Source organism: Hydra vulgaris, chromosome 13 (genome assembly GCF_038396675.1).
Source record: "Hydra vulgaris chromosome 13, alternate assembly HydraT2T_AEP".
Taxonomy (NCBI): Eukaryota; Metazoa; Cnidaria; class Hydrozoa; order Anthoathecata; family Hydridae; genus Hydra; species Hydra vulgaris.
Window position 1 is genome coordinate 24,100,865 of NC_088932.1, and position 22,153 is coordinate 24,123,017.

The 22,153-nt window shown below is 27.1% G+C and overlaps 2 protein-coding genes across 4 annotated transcripts in view; one reads left to right on the forward strand and one right to left on the reverse strand.

The window, feature by feature from the left end:
* Positions 1-22,153, forward strand: part of LOC100206914 (katanin p60 ATPase-containing subunit A-like 2) — a 36,259-nt gene that overhangs the window by 8,061 nt on the left and 6,045 nt on the right. For 2 of the 3 annotated variants that reach the window (XM_065816271.1, XM_065816273.1), the window contains exons 3-14: positions 9,590-9,686; positions 9,774-9,837; positions 13,730-13,775; positions 13,895-14,030; positions 14,137-14,235; positions 14,728-14,802; positions 15,647-15,724; positions 20,586-20,684; positions 20,872-20,935; positions 21,078-21,196; positions 21,302-21,399; positions 21,871-21,978. In XM_065816271.1, the coding sequence (XP_065672343.1) occupies positions 9,590-9,686; positions 9,774-9,837; positions 13,730-13,775; positions 13,895-14,030; positions 14,137-14,235; positions 14,728-14,802; positions 15,647-15,724; positions 20,586-20,684; positions 20,872-20,935; positions 21,078-21,196; positions 21,302-21,399; positions 21,871-21,978 (1,083 nt within the window). The remainder of the gene's footprint in view (positions 1-9,589; positions 9,687-9,773; positions 9,838-13,729; positions 13,776-13,894; positions 14,031-14,136; positions 14,236-14,727; positions 14,803-15,646; positions 15,725-20,585; positions 20,685-20,871; positions 20,936-21,077; positions 21,197-21,301; positions 21,400-21,870; positions 21,979-22,153) is intronic. The other variant, XM_065816272.1, reaches the window with a different exon arrangement.
* On the reverse strand, positions 556-6,633 carry LOC136090364 (uncharacterized). Its single transcript, XM_065816955.1, has 6 exons — positions 6,546-6,633; positions 4,697-4,809; positions 1,561-1,755; positions 1,240-1,379; positions 988-1,075; positions 556-796 (listed from the first exon to the last, which is right to left on the reverse strand). The coding sequence occupies exons 1-6, from the start codon at positions 6,631-6,633 to the stop codon at positions 578-580; spliced, it is 843 nt and encodes a 280-aa protein (XP_065673027.1). The 3' UTR covers positions 556-577.

Here is a 22,153-nt window from a genome sequence, read left to right on the forward strand (position 1 = left end):
ATACTTTAGCAAAATCTTTAGGACAAAAAAATATTTAAAAATTACAAGATCATCTTGCAACTTTTATGTATCTTGTAATTCAAAAGATGTATCATTTAACTCATAAAAGATACATCTTAGATGTATTTTGTATGAATTACAATACATTTAATTTTTGTGATTGAATAATTTTAAATATTTATTGGTGAAAGGTTTTAATGATAATAAGGTGATTTTTATTCTTACGTGTATGGCTAGAACTTTTAGTGGCTGAAATGTTTTGAGTAAATCTTCAAATGTTGGCCTACAATTCACAATCCATTTTCGACGAGAGCATGAAGTTTTTTCCATATAGTCCAACTTTCTTTCATAGCCTAAGTCATCAAATCTCAACTCTCCTATCATACTTAGTTCTTCTTTTGAGAAAGGCGCTATACAAAAAAAAATATATTATTTATAACACAATAAATTTAAAAAACTATTTTTCAATATTTATATAGATTTAAAATGTTTGTTTTAGCTAGATTTATTAGCTGATTGTTTATATGCTTTATTTGGAAAATTAATTACAATACTGAGTATTAGGTAAATGTCTTAATTAAACGAAGAAAGAGTTTATGAAAAATATACTTAATATTAAAATACTAGACGAGTGGAACTCTACCGCTAAAACAATAACTCTCTTTCGACGAGCTTGTACATGAACACCAACATGTTTTCGCATAGTTTTCAGTCTCTCTTCTATGTGGCCATGAGGAGTGACCTTCCTTTTCTTATTACCCACTGCATACTCTGTATATGGGCTATAATAGTTTTCCTACAAAAATATTTTTTTGAAAAATTAGATTTTATCACCTCATAGACAACTCAACTTATAATTGACAAATTGTGAAGATACTACTACTAATAATAATTATTCCTTGACTGTTGTGGCCCCTTTGGCCTTAGGGAGAAAAAAAAAAGGAAGGTAAAATAAAAAAACTAATAAAATGTCTCTAATAGTCTCACATATCCAAGTTTTCCACCAGAATGTAGCTTTAGAAAAGCAGTGATAATAGCTTTTGCAAGATTAGATTTGGTTTTTGTGGAAGGATACCTAAAACATATATATTTAAGAAAATACTTGTTTTGCCAAAATTTATATTAAGCAAATGTTTGATAAATTTTCATAAATAGCTTTATAAATAATTTTTATTAAACAAAACTTTTCAGTGTTATTTTAATAGTTCCTTAATATTACGGAAATAAACATAAACTTACATATTTCCAACTCTATGGACCATTGAGTTAACAACAATGTGGATCATATCTTGACGCCTTTTAACAAGTGCACCTGTAGAATCATATTCTGCCAAAACAAGCTTACCTGTTTGATGTTCATCAAGCAAACTACGTATGTTCTTCATAAAAACAAAATCTTCATTTGTATAAGTTGAAAGTTTAGTTGTTGTTTTTTTAATTATAAAAGGAATTTATTGCTGCAAAAAATGTGGGGGAATCCTGGCTTATTACCGTTTTTTAAAAATAATGAACTAAGTATAAACAAAACACTTTAAAAAATTACTTTTAAGGTATACTTACAAAGTCAATGTTATCCAATCTTAAAGCAACCTGTACATCAATAGTAGAAACCTTTAATTTAACTTTACTTGACTCATTTAAAACATCAGGTGAAGATTGAATTGTCAATGATAATGTTGGTGACAAAGCCGACTCATCAAGGGAGCTGTTTAAAGTTTCACTTAAACTGAAAGATGTAGATGTTATATCATTTTTCTACAAAAAAAAAGAAGTTTATATTCACTTCTTAAGCTGTTTATTAAAGGAGTAATGTACTTGTTCAAAACAACAAATGTATATATATATATATATATATATATATATATATATATATATATATATATATATATATATATATATATACATATATACATTAATTGTTTTGGACAAGTTATAGTGGGTTATAAATACTCTTACATTTAGTTTAGCAAACTATTTATATTATTTTTAGCAACTCAATAATAAGCTTTTCTTTAACTGCTATCTTAAGAATTTACAATTAAGCAAAATATACAAATTATTTAAAAATGAAAAATCATCTTAATACATTGCAATGATACAAATAGTGACGTAAAATAATATGCTCGTATATACATGTAGGTTTTAAGCAATGAACAGTACCAAAAGGTTTATAATCTGTTAAGTCACTTGCTCTCAATCATATACGCTCTGAATCAAGTGAACAACAATACGATTGAGTTAGATCATAATACATGTGGACATGCCACTTAAGTCCAATAAAATAAATTACATTTTGATGAACTTATATTTGTTCAATTTTAACAAATGACGGTTCACCTTCATCACTAATAGAGTGAAGTACAGACATCTTAGTTTGGTACTTTTGACCAAAAATGACTACTTTTTCTGTCATAAACACATTTATTTTTTCACCAATAAGAGGTAAAATTAATGACTTATGCCTAATATCTGATGATGAAATAATTGTACCATTTCCAACATCTGAAATCCCTTTTAATGGACATCATGTCATCCAAGCAAAAGCATGAGAAAGTTGGTGTCTGCTTGCGAGAGAAAACGCTATATTTTTAAAGTTACAAATGATATGAGCAAGACGCTTAGAAAAGTTATGCTTTGCTTCAAATCGCATTACCATCATATGTAAAAGTGGTCCGCTATTCTCTATTATAGTACCATAGTGAACCATTCTGTGATGTTTATATAAAAGTCTTTTATCAGGATAACATATTTTAAATAACTCATGATGCTCTGATACAAGATCTTTTAAGTACAAAACATGCGACAGTACAGAGTTTGGCAATAAAATAATTTCTGTCAGCTGCTTTAGCAATTGGTACAAACGCCATTTTAAATTATCTACTTTGTCAATAACATCAGCTAAAATACATGGTAAATGTAAAAACAAAATCAGCATCTGAGCTGACTGTTGTCCAAGCAATGAGTTGTGACTTTTTAAATGTGACTCACTTATAAAACTAGGTTTTGATTTACTAACCAGACCATAGTCCATTGTATTAATACGACAATTAAGCCCATGGAGATTAATAAGTCATAAATTATGTGGCGCAAAAATAACTTGACTTCAAACGGAATTACACCTTCCAATAAATCATGCATTATATCGGCTGAGTCATTACAAGCAGGATGGTAATAGTTCAAATTTTTTAAAGTTGATGGCCGCTTGATGCCACACTCTTTAGATGAAATGGTACCATTTTAAGCTGCTCAATATGTTGCTCATATGATTGTTGTGTCCTCATTGTAAGAGAATACTCACAAAATACTTTTTGCATCTCATCCTGAGTCGCCATACACAAGTCACAAGCAAATAAAGCACTGCTAAAATTTTCCATGTATCCAAGTATTGCATGCAGCCCTAAATTATCACCAACAATTTGTGTTAAAAAACAACGAATATTTATCTCTTTTCCTTCACAAAAAAATGTAAAACCCTCATCGTGTAAGTCTTTTAATTGCTGAACAATAACTTCCATAACAGGATCAGTGGTGTACCGTTTAATGTCTTCCAAATGTGCTAAGGCCAACAAATGAATATTGTTTAGCGCAGAATTTACAGCTGGTGGAAAATTTTTTATTGTAAAATAAAATGCACTTAACTTGTGTATTCCGGTTTTAGATCCAAGCGGATTTGTTGTCTCTACCTCATCAAAATAAATATGAATAAATACATGAATACTGTAAGGAAAATAATGTTTGGCATATGTTTTTAGCTGTCTGCCATGCTTACCATCTAACCAATCTTCTGCTATATCATTTGCTGACTCAGGTTGTTTTAAAACCAATTTCAAGGTTATCTCAATTGGTATAAGGTAAAATTTATTTTTCACACACACCTGCATTTGTTGCTTTGTTGATCTGTCTTGCTTAACATCCCACCGATCTCCTATTGAATGTGCTTCAGGTTCAACATAGAGACCTTTTACTTTAAGATAATTCAACAATTTATAATGAGATCAATGCCCTTAAAAGGATTTTTCCAGGTGTTAAATTCTTCTGAAACACATCTGTATGTTTTTATCACAACATCTGTCTTGGCAAGCAGATAATTAATAATATCATTTAGCAACTCATTTAAACTATCCATTATGAACTGAGATGTGCTTAGAGAAATGAAACTAGAAGATTGCAAAGACATCAAAAATTTTAATGCTGCCTGTGAAACACCATACTCGTCTACAATAGGTGCAACAAAAACACTTTCTTTTGTTAAACTTTCAAAATATGAAACCTCATTGCAATCTTTTGCTAAGTATTCGTTTTCTGTATTTTGCATTGTAATATCTGAATGGTTAAAAACTTCTTTCAAAGTGTCATGGCACCTATGAGTTTTTTTAATGTGTTTACGTAACACTTTATAAAGTGTGAATGTGCGAATGCAACCATTAACATTGCATCGTAAAAAACAAGGTTCAAACAACAGGTGCGTGTTTTTATTAAATGATAAGTATAATCATTAGTGGTTTGAAAAAATTTTGTGCACAAGTAACAACTCAGTTGTAACAAACCCTATAAAATATCATGTAAAATATAAAAATAATGTTCACTTTAATCATCATAATTTATATACAACTAAAAAAATATTTTTAATAAAAGCTAAATAAATATTTTCTGCAGTCTATATTTTATTATAATTATATTTTATTAAATAGTTAACCTTTTTTTCCTCAATTATGGCTTGAATTTTAATGGCCTGGCCCATTTTGATGCCCATTGCATGCAGCAATAATGCGTTTAACTCCAAAAAAGCTAACCCATCAATTTCTTCACCTAAAATAATAATCAATAGTATATTTAGTATAAAAACTAAGCATTTGTGTTTCAATAGAAACCTTTTTGTCTTTAAATACAGTTTATAATTATTTAATCAAATATATTTTGTAACAATTATTATAACCAACAATTTAATAAAGTAGTAGGATTGGAGTAGATAGATGTGCATCTATCACTTATTTACTTTAATTTTTTAGTTTTTTTACAAATTTAAACTTAGTTGAACTAAATTTGACTTTGTAAATTTCATTGTATGTACATCTTTTTATTTATAAAGTTTTAAGATTATGCACATCACATACTACATAACTTTTATAATGAACACCATATAGAATGTGACGTGTAAACATCACATTCTATATGGTCTTTATTATAAAAGTTATGTAGTATGTGATGTGTATAATCTAAAATTTTTTTAAATAAAAAGATACACGTTATTAATAATATAGATATTGATATAGTATATCGATGTGATAAATAATAAAAATATATTTTGACATCTATACACGTGTATACATCTATATATATATATATCATACATCCATATATATATATATATATATATATATATATATATATATATATATATATATATATATATATATATAATTACATATATATATATATATATATATATATATATATATATATATATATATATATATATATATATATATATATATATATATATGTAAATTATGTTAGTGTATTTTACAAATAGAGTGCTCAATGTTCTTAAAGAACAGAGCAATAATTAATTAGTAAAAAACACTTATCTAACTTTTATCTTCGAGTTTCACCATTGCTGGATCATCAGGAACTCTTCCTGATGATCCAGCAAGTCGAAGATAAAAGTTAGATAAGTGTTTTTTACTAATTATATATATATATATATATATATATATATATATATATATATATATATATATATATATATATATATATATATATATATATATATATATATATATATATATATATATATATATATATTGTAAGTTTTACATCCATTTTTCCACACTGGTGTGGTTTGGATGGTTCTTCATAATGACATATAAATGCCATTATGAAAGAGTTGAAGCAATGTTTTAAAACCGGATGCCCTTCCTTACGTTAACATGAAGCAGGTTGTACTGGGTTACATGTTACCAGTAGCCTGCTACTGGTAACTTTACTTGACATAAGGATAATCTGACCTGACGGTACCGGTAAGTCCCTTTTCGATATTATTCTTGTTTGAGCTATTATGTATATCATATATTATACATATACATACATCCATATATATATATCATACATCCAGATATATCATGATGTATCATAATATCATGATAATAGTAGTCATGATAATAGTAGTTTATATATAATATGATATACTACATTTTATATACTATGATATGTTATATCATAATATGATATAGTATAATATAATACGTAAATGAGATGTGTATATTATATACACATCTCTTTTACGTACATTCGCAAAAAATATACACATATATATGTATGTAATTGTAATGTATACATAAGTAAATATACGCATGTATATATACATAATGTATATATACATGTGTATATTTAAATATGTATATATACATTATATATTTACATATGTATATATACATACAATATACACATATGTATGTATGTAAATATAATATATAAATATGTAAATATACTATATACACATCTCTTTTACGTACGTTCACAAAAAATATGAAAAGATAGCTTACTTTTAAGCTTTTCTGTAGCGGCTATAGATATTCCTTTTGATAATAAATATTCTGCCAACTGTGACTCTGACAACTTTTTTATGCTCATTTTTAATAAAAAAAATCTAAAATGAGAGAATGCAATCACATGCAACCTCTAAAAAGTTTAATGGTGATTGCTTTTGGCGCGGAAAAATTATTTCGCATTTTTAGGCGATTTACTTGATGTTTCCGGTAAAGCACCTGAACGTCCCGGTAGAAAAATTCACGGAACTTTTTTTGCCTGAACATTTCATGAATTTTATTCTAAGTGTTCAGCTGGTTTGCTAAAATACCTGAACCAATACGGTAATATGCCTGAATGTTTGAATTAAATTGCCTAAATATTCAGGTAAATTTGCCCACCTGAACCATTCCGGACAGAGGTAGCCTGAACTTTTTTAAGAGTGTAAGCTCTTAAAAAATACCTTAATTTTAGGGGGAAAAATTTTCATAAATAATATATTTAAGATTTTTTTATTATATTTAAAATATTTTTATTATATATAACATATTTAAAATTTATTTTATTTAAAATAAGTGATATGAAAAACAATAGCTAAAACCTGTTTTTTGCAAACTTTAAAAAGGCAGCTGCCTAAAAAACAAGTCTGCTTTACTCAGGGAGAGTGCTATAAATTATTGGTATGTGTGCAAAGGGGGACACTATACCTCCTCCCCTATGCATACATTCTTTTATGTTAGCATACTAAAATATTTAATACTGCAAATAGTGTACAAAGGCTGAATGTACACACAAATAGTGTACATTTAGTTTTTGTACGCTATTTGCAGAACCCTCTCCTCCTTATGAATGTACTTTACAAACAACCCCTTACTATAGTAACATTTCTATAGTAATTAGATTTTAATATATTTTAACTAAATAAAATTTTTTATGTATACAAAATTGTATACATAAAAAATTTGTATTTATTTTTACCTGATGATATCAATTGTGATTGATGAAATATACAGCGGTGGCCAAAAATTAAAGAAAAACATTTTTAGAAAGAATTTTTGTTGTATTTTATATTTATTATAAAAGAATTTATAATTTTTTTACAAAATAATGTTAAAAAATTAAAAAACTGACTAGTAAAAAATATAAATGGGAAAAAAAATTGGACAAAATTTTAATACCAGTTTCAAAAGAATTTCAAAAAGCAATAAAAAAGTAATTTAGAAACGTGTTGTTCCTCCATTTGTTTTCAAGCACTCTTGTACTCGTTCTGGCATTGAATTCATTTAAGTTTTGATTACTTCATCAGGCACATTTTTCAAATGATGAGAGATTGTATAATTGTTCTTTACCAAGCTTGTGATCAAGCCATGATCATAAATTCTCTATTGGATTTAAGTCTGGACTATTGGTAGGCCATGGAAGCACTTGAATTTTATTAGAATTGAACCAATCGCTAACAACATGCGCTTTATGACACGGCGCATTATCTTGCTGGAAAATAAATCTATCTTACAACTGCCATAAACCATTGCTAGGAATAAGCGAGTTTTCCAAAATTTCGATGTACCTTTCTTTGTTGAGTCTACCATCGAATAAATGAAAAACGCCAACTCCATAGGCACTCATACAGGCCAAAATACCTATTGAACCACTGCCTTGTTTTGTTCGTTTCAAAATGCATGATTCATCGAGCCGTTCGCTTGGGAAGTCTACGCAACATTACGCGACCTTTTCTGTTGTCTACGTCAACTTTTATTTCATCACTAAAGACCACACGGCTCCACTGATCTGTTGACCAATTTTTATGTAGTTTGCACCACTCTTTCCTGGCAAATTTTTTTTTTTATTTAAGTGTGGTTTTTTTGCAGCAGCACACCATAAATAATTATAAATTGTGGAGGACCCTTCGCAGAGCTCTAGGGCTTGCTTTCAGACCATTTGGCAGTGTCCATTTCGTAGACAAGTCTGTAGATGATGCTTGTCTGTTTTCTTTCATTAATCTCACTAACGAGCAAACATCACGGTCACATGAAATTTTATTGCGTCCAGTCCTATGACGATCATTAATTGACCGGTTCTCTTTGTATCGTTGAATTATGTTAATAATGCAAGAGTGAGACCTCCCGAGCTTTTCTGCTGTTTGTCTGATGCTTTGGCTTTCTTCTTTTAATACAAGAGCCGCGTATCTGTCTTTTTCTTCGATCTTTGCACGCATTTTTGCCATATTTTTATATCCTTATTGCAATTCAAAAAATAAATGTTTATTTGATATCGAAACTCAGGTTTCGACATTTTATTTTATAGCCAATGTAATAAGCAATTAAGACAGTTAAAAAAAATAATGGATTATTATTTTTAATAAGTGCAAATTAAAGATTTGAAAGTGGTCATTAAATTTTGTCCAATTTATTTAAAGAAGATTTATACATACTCATCAGTTTTTTAATAAGTTAAACGCTATTTAATTAGAATTAGATTAAAAAAATATACCACTTTAATGCGTATATTTTAATTAACAAGATATAAAAAAAAATTATATAATATGCCAATTAGAATCTTCTTAATTTTAATTTAAAGATTAAGAAACCAACTAAAAAATGAGTGGTCTTTAATTTTTGGCCACTGCTGTATATATATATATATATATATATATATATATATATATATATATATATATATATATATATATATATATATATATATATATATATATATATATACCACGTCCCTGGTAGCACCGCCCTCAACTTGTTTCTTCGCGCAGCGGCCTTGTTCGTCAAGGTTCGTGTTTCGGAGTTATAGAGTTGAGAGAGGGTTATAGCCAAAATTAAGTAACCTCCTCATCTGTAGTGGCCTTTTTGGCCTTGAGGAGGTAAATAACAACAAATATATATATATATATATATATATATATATATATATATATATATATATATATATATATATAATATATATATATATAATATATATATATATATATATATATATATATATATATATATATAAGGGTTGTGTAGTATTGTGTTATTGGTATCTATATATTATGTGTAATTTAAAACAGGTATTTAGATTCAATGCGATGTCTTGAAGCTGAGGCTGGTGATAACCTAAAAAAGTTTCAACTTTGTGACAATGTTGATCTTCAAACAATTCTTCAAGTACCTTTTCAAAGTTTAAATTTTAAAAAAAAATTACATTTGATTATTTGTTTTATATTTTTTATGGTTTTTTTTTTTTTTTTTCAGGAATATGAGTCATATTACTATGTGAAATTCAATAAATATCCAAAAATCACCAAAAAAGTTCAAGGTATATCTTACATTGTTTTCAATTTTATTTCTTATTGATTAATCTCAAATACTTTAGCAGTGTAATAGACAATCAGATAAAAAAGAATGAATACTTTTTTATTAAGTCAATCATTAAAAATTGCAAAATCTTTTTAACTATTATACATTTGCTCTTACTTGAAATCTTATATTTTACATCACAGCAAAACTTTTAAAATTAATATTTTATTAGCAAACAATTATAAATTTTAGTTTTTAAATAAATTATTTCTTTTATTATTACTATGTGTCTTTGTAAAAACTAAATAAGAATGTTTATTGTTTGTTTGTTTTATTTTTGCTTTAAATAAATACATCATCACATTGTTCTGTTTTGGGTTTTTGTTGATTTTATTTATCAGTTTTTTAGCTACCTTGGTTTCTTTTCTAGTGTATTGGTGTCTTCAGTTATACCTAAAAAGTTAACAAAATATAATTCTGTATTATTTTTAGTTATTCTAATACCTAAAAAGTTTACAAAATGTAATTCTGTATTATTTTTTATTATTCTGATTTACTCCCAACAAAGCTGCAAGCAACCACCAATAAGTCGGGAGTTACCAGAAGAAAAAGATAAGAATAGACTTAAAGAGAAAGGAACTGTTGACAGAAGACTTAAAAAGTTGTAGGTTGTAGAGTCATTAAAACATAAAGATGGGAGAGACTTCCAAGAGTTGATGTGCGGTGAAAAAAACTAGATAAATAAAAGATTTTAGACCATGCAGAGACAGATGCAGTAAAATAATGAGACTTTGCTGAATGATTAGTCAAGTAAGAATGACTTTTAATTGATGGAACTAGAGATAATAGCTCCTTTGAGCAGCAACCATGATGGTATAGAAAAGAGAATGAGGTTCAACTTTACGACAGTGGGATAAAGGCTCAAGCTTAGCAGATAGTCCGGGTCCAACTACGTTTACAATGTCTTTTTGGACCTAGTCTAGAAGAGAAAGAGCATCATTAGAAGAACCAGCCCAAATATGACAACAGTATTCCATACAGGGGCGAATAAGAGATTTGTAGAGATAGAGAATGGAATCAGGAGAAAGAAAGTGGCAAGCATGATAAAGAGAAGCAGTTTTAGCAGATCCTAATTTAGCAATTGATTGTATATATGGTTTCCATGAAGTCAGTAGTAAATGATAATCCAAGAAAATGTAAAAAAGAGGACTCAGTGAGAGGGTTGCCATTCATTAATATAGGAATATTGACAGTATTGCGATAGTTGTTTAGTTTTATTGGAGTTAAAACATACAAACCACTGCGAGGCCCAATCTGTTATAGTTGTGAGATCAGATTCAAGCTTGGCTGCCTGTTCTAAGCAGTCAAAAAGATTTTTTGTCAAGTGAGGATTTTGAGGTTATGATCATTAATGTAGATAAGAAACAAAACAGGACCAAGGATAGAACCTTGAGGTACCTCAGAAGTTACTGGAAATTTAAAAGAGTGTTAGCCTTTGAGGATGACTTTAATTAAGTGGTTAGAAAGAAATGATTTGATAATCTTAAAAACCTATGAAGCAAGCTTATGGAGAAGACCACCATGCCAAACTTTATTAAAACCTTTAAGTTTGTCAAGAATAATAGCCCTAGCCTCTCTGCCTCCATCTAATGCATGATAAAATCTTTCAGTTACAGCTGTTACCAAATCAACAGTAGAGTGAGAAGATTGAAAACCGTATTGATTGTCAGACAGTACTCTCCAGTCCTTAATACAAGAAGGGGGGGGGGCGTTTAAATAAAGGAGGGGGGGGGATTTTAGTCTTGGGGTTGATGTTATAAAACGTTTTACCGGCAGAAAAAATTTTATTCTCGGAATTTTTATTCTGACTTGTAAAATGTTTTTCAATTCAATGTTATAAAACCTTTCTGCATCAAATTTTGTAAATATCTATGCCCTGAGTTTATTTTTAGTAATCTGTTGTCCAGATCAATAACATTCTCAAGACATAAAAGGTTGTCAAAAACAATGTCTTTTTGAGTTAAAGTTTCAAAAACATTCTTTTTTTTACATCGGTAAAAAGGTTTTATAAAATCAATCCCTGATCTAATAAACGGTTTTATTAAATTGGTTGTCTGACAGTAAGTTGTTTGACTCAAGATGGGATATGAGAAATTTGTTGATCAAAAGCTCAAAGAAAAACAGAAAGAAGACTGATCAGACAATAATTGGAGGGGTCAAAGTGTTCTCCAGAGTTTTTGAAAATTAGAATAAATGCCATTTTCCAGCAGGCAGGAAAACAAGACTAAGTCAGGCGCTTATTAAATAGTTTTGAGAGATTTGAAGGGAGTTATGAAGAATAATTTTGTAAGACTATGACAGGAATGTTCTTTGGACCACAAGCCGTAGAAGTGTTTAATATGACTTTAACAACAGAAGCTGAAGTGATTTGAATGTCTAATAATAGGTTAATCTGTTTAATTGGAATAGAAGGAAGAAAATAGCCATAAGATCCAAGAGCTGAATTAAAAGAAAAGTTCTTTGCAAATAGTGCTGGTTTGTTCTTGGGAGAGGTAAAAAGGTCAGTCCCATAAATGAGAGATGGAATGTTAAACCTACCTTTGTTAATGACGCTGTTGAAGATTTTCCAAAAGTCTCTGGAGCCCGGCTTCTGAGATAAGAAACAAGATTTAGTGAACTGAGAATAATGGAGCTTAGCATCTGACAGGATCTTTTTACATCGTTTTCTTACAATGGTAAATGGCCATTTGTTCTCAAAAGAGTTGTTCTTTTGAAAAAGATAAAAAAAATTGATTACAATCAGTTAAAGCAGCTGCACAAGAAGGTAAAAACTATGAGTAGTGAAGCTTGACTTGGAACTAACTAGAATGAATAAAGCTTCCATTCCTGGCTGAATCCTGGAGGTTTCGTAGGATGCGCATTTATCAGCTCAGAATGAAAAGACATCAGCCCAAGGACTGTCACAAAAAGAATCTTAGTCAGCTTTAAGTTAGTAATATGTAGTACAATGATAGGGTGAGTCCAAAGAAGAAGTATGAGATAAAAGATTTATAGAGATCATTGCATGGTCAGAACCACTTAATGGGGAAACTGATTACAAGCTAGGGTCAGAGACATATAGACATATATCAAGGAGTGAAGGTAATTAGCTAGAGTTGTCAGGAAAACAAGTCACAAAGTTAACTATATGAGTAGACCCTGAATATTTGTAAAAGATTCTTAAGCAGTTAGGTGGTGAGGGTTGTTTCTTATGTTTAATATTTTGGGTTACTTTTGGCATATTTAAGTTTAAAGAGATCTTAACTCATTCATAGATAGAACATGTCCTCCTAAGCAATGAGCTATGCAGTCATTTCAATCCTGTTAATTAACTTAGTCATAACTTAAGGCTTATGTGGCTTTGACATCTAATAAAATATTAGAAATTAAGGTGAGCATAACTATCAGTAACTCATGGGTTAGTAAACACTGTGCCAGAGATTCAGACAGAACATAATCGTACATATATAGAGTAACTTACAGGTGGACCAACACAGCACCAGAGGTTCAGACTTAAAACAAACATACATAAAGTAACTTATGGGTAAATGAACACCATGCCAGAGATTCAGACAGAACACAAACATGCATTAAGTAACTTACTGGTGTGAAAACTGCACCAGAGGTTCAAACAGAACACATACTTATAGAAAGTAACTTACAAGTGAATCTACACCACGCCAAGGGTTATTTATATTAATTATATTTTAATAACTTTAAACTTAATGGTTTTTATATTTTTGCTTTGACCTTTGACATGTGTTTTGTAATGTATCTTGATGTATATATCTAAATGTGTATGTAATTTTCTTAGATTCTGTTGTTTTCTCAAATAATTTTTTTTTTTTTAATTTTATTTAATAATTATGAAGAAGTGACATCAAATAAAAGTCAACCTGTTTATAAGTCACAAAAAAGGTGATTTATGTTGATTTCATTTTAATCTTATTTGCAAATAAGGTTTTGTAAGTTTTGCAAATTAAATGTTTTTAATCCATAAGAATATTTTTCTGAAAAAATTTTTTAATTTACTATAGTAAGAGTTCGTTCTCATTGCCAAGTATTTTGAGTCCAACATCTAATCATGACTCCAAAAGATGTTCTTCTTCAAAATATCCTAGCCAGGCGTGTCCATCCTTAAATAATTCTTTGACAAAGTCAAATGTAAAGGAGGTGAAAAAGTATTTTATTTTTATTTCTATTTTAGTTTAATTTTTGAATAGGGTTATTACTTTGAAATTATTAAAAAATTTATATTTAAAAAAATTGATTATAAAAGGATTTAACAAAAGAGTTATCCGACCATGCAAAACCTCTAGAAGTTTGTGGCGTTTCTAGAGTATCTTTAAATCAAAAGTATTGTAAAGAAAAGCAACAGGTGTTTAAAATATTTTTGAATTTTGTTTTTGCATTTGTAGTATAGTTATATTGGTAGGTTATGGCATTAAATAATCTCTATATTGGGACAAGTTCATTCATAGTTTTGGCAAAAGCAGCTTATCTATTAGAATGAAAACTTTGAAATAAAACAAAGGAGGTGGTAAACCTTGGATAGTAATCTTTTTAGTGGCAATTTAAATAAGAATATTTATTCTTGATCTGCAAAACAGATAAACACTAGAAAATGCACTTTTCCTAGGATGCACCCTTATTTGAAGGCATCCTTTTTGAGATGCTCTTCTATTTTAAGATGCTCTTCCTATATTCTTAAAACTAAAAAATACACATGATTTATTATTATTGTAATCATGTTTGGATTATTTTAAAAGCAACCCTTAAATATGGATTTTATATTTATGTTTAAGGATTTTTGTTTTAATAAACTGAATTTGTTTTCTAACATGCCTATTTTTTTTATGTTTTACTTTAGAAGTTAGTTGACTCTAATTCCATACTTTCAAATACATTAAAAGAAATGACGTTAAGTGATGCTGAAATTTCAAATGTATGTAATTTCTATAAAATTTAATTTAATTTTTTCAAAATAGAATTCATGAGAGGAGCGACTACATCAGATGAGGAGTGACTAAATCATGTGAAGAAAGGCTACATCAGCATGACTACATCTAGAGAGTTGCCAAGATTTAAAAAAATGTAGGAGCTGAGTAATACAGATACTAATATTTTATTTATTTACTATGCAGTAAATAAAAAAAATATTTACTGTATATATATATATATATATATGTATATATATATATATATATATATATATATATATATATATAATATATATATATATATATTAATTTGTGATTTAATTTTCGCTTTTTTTTATATCGTTTTACAAGCAAAAACAAATTTTATAAATAAAAAAAATATAAATAGTTTTTTTTTTTAATGTTTTTTAAAACATGATTTTATTTTTATAATTTAATTAGATATAAATTTATTTACGTATGTAATGCTTTAAAAAATATTATAAAATAAATAATTAACTTAATGTAAAATTGTCATAAAAATCTGCATGGTTTTGTGTAGTTTTGTTTGACTGAAGTGTAAACCTAATGTTATAATATAGTATTTAATAAGCAGAAAGTTAAAGAAGACTGTGGTGTAGTTGTAGATTGCTTGAGTGGTGTGTATAGAGGTATACCAAACTTTATCTGGTCTCTGACAGTACTGCAATTGTTTCACATCAACACAGCCTTCTATTGTGGTTCTCATTTCAGGTTTAAAGTGTTGATGAAAGTTTTTTTTCTCGTGTTTTTTATTTTAGAAACTTTTTTGTTTCTGGTATAACAAAAGTTAGTTTCTTTTATTAATTTAGTTATTATTTGTTATTTTAGACTCGTTTAATAAAGCCATTGTCAGGCTATGCTGGATTTACTGGTGAATTTCGTGAACTTGCAGCTATTGTATCCAGAGTGAGAAAGTTTTTGTAAACTGTAAAAAATTTTCTTTGATTTTGGATCTATATATGATCTATATATTCTATATATGGAAAAGATAAAATTTAACTTTATTTTTATAAAATAATGGAAGATCTTATTTCTAAAATTAATTATATCACATTTTGAATTAAGTTGTCTTTATATATTTTCTGTTTACATATTTATATATTTTTTATATCTATTTATTTATATCTTTATTTTTTCCTCACAAATATTTCAGTATGAGTTTTACTTTTATATGCTTAGTGATTTTGGGTTTGAGGGCACAATAAATATAAAAGGCAAAAACTAAATAGGTTTATCTATAGGTTTGCAAATTCAACTTGGCAACATTCTATACAGCGCTCAATTTAACGGTTGGATATCACCTACCCCTTGAACTTTTGCGATCTGATTTATAGGGGCAACCAACCATTGTTACTGAAAAAATCAACAATGTTTTGTTGTCCTCCTCTAGCAGGTCTCAAGAATGGTCCAAGGGGCAGCAATGTCCAACTGTTAAATTGGGCCCTGATATATATGAGAAATTAAAAAAGTTATATTGTTTGATTTTATGTATTTTAGTTTTATTTATCTGGGGATTATTTAAAGTATTTTTGTTATCATTTTCCTGTTTAATTACTTTTGATGTTCTACTCTTTAAATTTATTGTTTTTATTGATTGTGGTAGACTAGAAGTGTAACGGATATGATATCCGGCCAAAATTCGGATATGATTATCCGGCCAAAATCCAGATAATCCGGTATTCGGTATCTGGCCGGATATATTATTTATCCGGCCGGATATGATATTTTGGTATTCCCACACTCCATGCGTGTCTACAAACTTTATGGATGGCTCGTAACTCCAATTAACAAATTTTATGAAGCAACAAGTCTTATATTACATAAGAAAGAAAAAATACATAGAAAATAACAAACAAAATTTCAACAAATAACTAATTTCAAATGAGTAAATGCAAATAAAAGAGTTAATCTATTTTCCTACCATTGTGATGAATAAATAAAAGCATTTCTCCTGTTTTAGGTAATAACCTAGATCTTTTTTTCTCATAGATGTAAAGTCTTTGCACATAGTGATGTGCAAAGACTTTACATCGTTTGCTTCTGCAAAAAATCGATTTTTTAAAGAAGTTTTAAGTTGACTCTGAGTTTTTTGAATACTTAAATCAATTTGACATTTGGACATATATTTATTTAATGTGCATATATTTGAAATAACAGAGGACAAAGTTGTTATTTCTGAACTCATTTCCTGAGTTAATTGGAAAAAAGGTTTTAGCAGTTTAATAATGCTTGATATAAGTGTCCATTCAAAAGTAGAAAAAGTCATTAAGTCAAAACATTCTGCTAAGTATAGTTGAACTGGAATTTTTTTTTGTTTAATCTTTCAAGCATCAAATAAGTGCTGTTCCATCTTGTTGAGACATCTTGAACAAGACAAAGATTGTCAAGATTTTGTTGTTGCTGAATTTTCTTAATATTGCTACATGCTAGGGACGAATGATTGAGATGAGTTACAAGTCGGCGACATTTTGCAAGTACATCAATTACAATATTTTCACTCATGATTGAATCTGAAACAACTAATTGAAGTAAATGAATGGTACAATGGGTTGATGGAATTTCGGCTAGATTACTCCCTTTAAACATATTGCTAGGACCATCTCTTACAAGAAGGTGTTGTCTTTCGACTTGAATTTTCCAGCTATCCCACATACTTTCTAACTTTTCAGATATGTTTACTCCTGTATGGCTTTCAGAAAAATAAGGAGCATGTAATACCACATTAATTCTGTTAAAATCTTTATCAATACAGTGGCCTGACAATGAAATAAATGATTCTTGAGATATCGGGCATGTCCATATATCTGAAGAAAAGCTTATGTGGTTTGCTTTTTTTAACTTAATAGAAATTTTATTTTTTAATTCCATGTAAAGTTGAGGAGTTATTGTTTGGGAAAAATATATTCTACTTGGTAAGGAATATCTAGGTTCTAGATGATTTATTAAATTATTGAAACCTGTATCTTCAACTAAAGTAAACGGCTGGTTGTCTAAAGCCATCATTAACCCAATTTTATGATGAATAGCTTGGGATCTAGAATCATTGTTCCATACTTTTTTTGACTTTAAATACTCATCTATTGAAGTCTGCTTAAAAGTTTCACAAGCGATTTCCTCACTTTCTGTTGTACCAGTTGAGAAAACTGCCGGTGTGAGCTGAGCTGTTCTTTTCTGTTCACTTTTATTTCTCTCTTTACGATATTCTTTTGGATGATTTATTTTAATATGGTTATGCAGAGGTGTCGTACTAAAACACTTTTGCCCAGCCTCCTTAGTTCCACGTTTAATTGTTTTTTTAAAGATATTACAAGTTGCATACGCATCACTTGCGTCATTTATTTTATATAATGACTAGATAAAGCTCCTCATTATTAAATTTTCCTGAAATACAAAACTATACGTATTCACAATTGATATTAAATATTTAACTATAATACACACATTTGATACCAAAATATTTGTTGGTATAGAATCTATAATAATAAATGATAACTTCGATATAACGTTATTATCTATACTATAGGTAATAACGTTATATCGTATACACTATTCTTTTATTACAGAACAAATAGAACGTTAGTTTAAAAATAATGAATGAAAACTTCTTGCTAAACTCAATTTGAAGCTAATAAAATGTAATAAAAAGTTGTTGTTTCAAAAATGATTTCAAAATATTCATTCAAAGAAACGTTTTAATTTCAAAATTCCAATTATGTAGAAATATAAATTCCTCAAAATTCTTTTATGCATTTAAGAAATTCAGTGTAATACTTTTATTATTTTTGCAAATGTAGCAGAGTATGTATTTTATTCAAAGAAACATACTTTGCTACATATGCATTTTTTTTAACAAATTTTTTTTTTCTTATCTGCAATATATATATATAATATACCTTTATATATTTTATATATATATAATATATATACCTTTATATATTTTATATATATATATATATATATGTATATAATATATATATATATATATATATATATATATATATATATATATATATATATATATATATATGTGTGTGTGTGTGTATTTGTATATATGTATGTATATATATATATATGTTATTATATGTTGTTACATATATATTTTATATATATATGTATGTATATATATATATGTTTATATATATGTATATATATATATATATTTATATATATATATATATATATTTATATATATATATATATATGTATATATATATATGCGTGTGTATATATATATATATATATATATATACACACATATATATACATATATATATATATATATATATATATATATATATATATATATATATATATATATATATATATATATATATATATATACACACACATATATAAATATATATATGTGTGTATATACACACATATATAAATATATATATATATATATATATATATATATATATATATATATATATATATATATATATATTTATATTATTTATATAAATATATATATATATATATATATATATATATATATATATATATATATATATATATATATATATATATATACACATAATATGAAAGTATGTATATGACAGCTAAAAATGTTAGAAATTTAGCTTAAAAAGTTTAGATAATAATAATTCAATGAAACAATAAAAGGGACATAATTTACAAAAGGCTAGATTAGACCCGCAACTGTAACAATATATATTAAAAAAGTTGGGTGCCCCTGCTGAGTCCCAATTTTAGAAGGCCGGGGAAAGCTGCACCCTTTATTCTGTCATTGAGTATGCCTATTGTCACTCTAAATGATATTGTATACAAAATAACCCACTAAAAAGGAATCCTTTTACTCAATTCTATTCTGATTAGGCAAATAATGATATTCAATATCAGCATAATACCGGCATATCCGGCCGGATATAAAAATAAATATCTGGCATATCCGTATCCGGTTGGATACACAAAAAACCATATTCGTTACACCTCTGTTGTAGACCAAAAATCTTCATATCTATAGACCAAAAAATTTTGCTTCATATCAATTGACCAAAAATATTGCTTTGTATTTAATTTTACATATTTCAAGTACTTTGTTTTCTAAAAAAGCAAATTTTCAATAGCTTATAATAAAATAATTTATAATAATTAGTGCTAAAATTATTAATAATAATGCTAAAATATATAATAAAATTATTAACATTAATACTAAAATATTGTATAATAAAATTATTAAAAATAATTCTAAAATATTATATAATAAAATTATTAACATTAATACTAAAATATTGTATAATAAGATTATTAATAATAATTCTAAAATAGTATATAAGAAATAATACCAAAATAGTTTATAATAATTTAACGTAAAACTGATTTATAATAATGCTAAAATTATTTTAATATTTATTGCTAAAATATTTTATGAAAATGTTTAAATGGTTTATAATTTTTGATACTTAAATAACTTACAATAGTTGAATCTAAATTGATTTATAATAATGCTGAATTTAATTTAATATTCAACCTAAGAAAAATTATAATAACTTGCGTTATAATGTTAAAATAGTTTTAATATTCAATGCTAAAATAATTTATAATAATTTATGTGGAAATAGTTTTAATATTCAATGCTAAAAAAATTTATAATAATTTATGTTGAAATAGTTTTAATATTCAATGCTAAAATAATTTATGATAAATTAATACTAAAATATTTTAAAATATTTAATGTTTGAGTAGTTAATTGTTAATACTAAATTAGTTTAGTATTATACAATTTTTGCAAATATTTTAGGATATTTATCTTGAAAATCCCAATGTTCATTGGAATGATATCATTGGTTTAGATAGCGCAAAAAGATTAGTGAAAGAATCTGTTGTGTACCCTATTAAAGTATGGCAAAGAAATTTATAAATTTTGTTAAAGAAAAGTCTTAGATATGTAGCTATCAGTTTATAATATACTAATGGTTAATTATGTTTTAAAAAAAATAATAAAGGTTTTTATATAAAAAACAATTCTTTTATAATAGTATTGTGGCACTTTTTTTTTTTTTTTTAATTCAGAATATTTTTTTCAGTATCCACAATTGTTTACTGGAATTCTTTCTCCATGGAAAGGTCTTTTATTATATGGACCACCAGGTTTGTGTTAACAAAATTTCATACTTTAAATGTGTTTGTAAACTCACTAAAGTTATAGTATACTTTAAACAAAAACAAAATTTAAAAAAATGTTTTTTGAGTTTTGTTTGAAATCAGGTTAAATAAGTTATTTATTTTTTAGGCACTGGCAAAACATTACTTGCCAAAGCAGTTGCAACAGAATGCAATACAACATTTTTCAATATATCTGCATCATCAATTGTAAGCAAATGGAGAGGAGACTCAGAAAAGCTTGTTCGAGTAAAATTTTATTTGAACTTTTATTGGCTTCATAATTTTTATTGCTTCATAGTTTTATAAGATGAAAAGTTAATCAATAGTTTTGAATTTAAAAAAAATGTTAAGGTGTTGTTTGAATTGGCTCGTTTCCATGCTCCGTCTACTATTTTTCTTGATGAACTTGATTCAATTATGGGACAAAGAGGTTCGGTGGATGGAGGAAAGTGAGTCATCTCAAATTATTTAAATACATATTATAAAATAATCAATCCCAATATATTAAAATATATAATTTTATTAAAAAACCATTTCCAATATATTAGAATATATTGAAATGGTTTAAAAAATTTGTTTAAAAAACCAAAGCAGATAAAGCAGCTTTCTTGTATACTTGGAATCTGTTAAGAAGCTTGGATTCTGTGGAATCAAAATAAATAATAAGCCACTAAGATGATTAGAAATGGTTCTTTGGGTTTACACAAAAAAAAGGTTTTTTGTGTTTACATTATGCAAATTTTTATTTTAAATAGGAGGGGGGGGGGGGAGAACCTTTATAAATGTTATTTAATAAAACTAGGTATATAATTTTACTTAAGTATTTAAAATTTTGTTTGTAATAAGCAAATTTTAATTTTTTTTATGAATGATTAACTTTAAAAAGAAATTATAGTTTTGAACAACTTTGGTATTATTAGTGAACACGAAGGAAGTCGTCGCATGAAAACAGAAATTTTGATTCAAATGGATGGCCTCTCAAAGACAGATGATCTTGTTTTTCTACTAGCTGCTTCAAATATTCCTTGGTAGGTACGCTTTTTTATTTAATATTTTTAAATTTTCTTCTTTAATAATAGAAAAAGGAAAGCTTAAAACAATAATATTAACTTTGTTATTTAATGTTATGTTTATAGTAGCAAATAGTAGTTTTGTTTCCTTGTTAAAATTGCTGATAGAAAAAGTTTAAAAAAATTGTTTTAA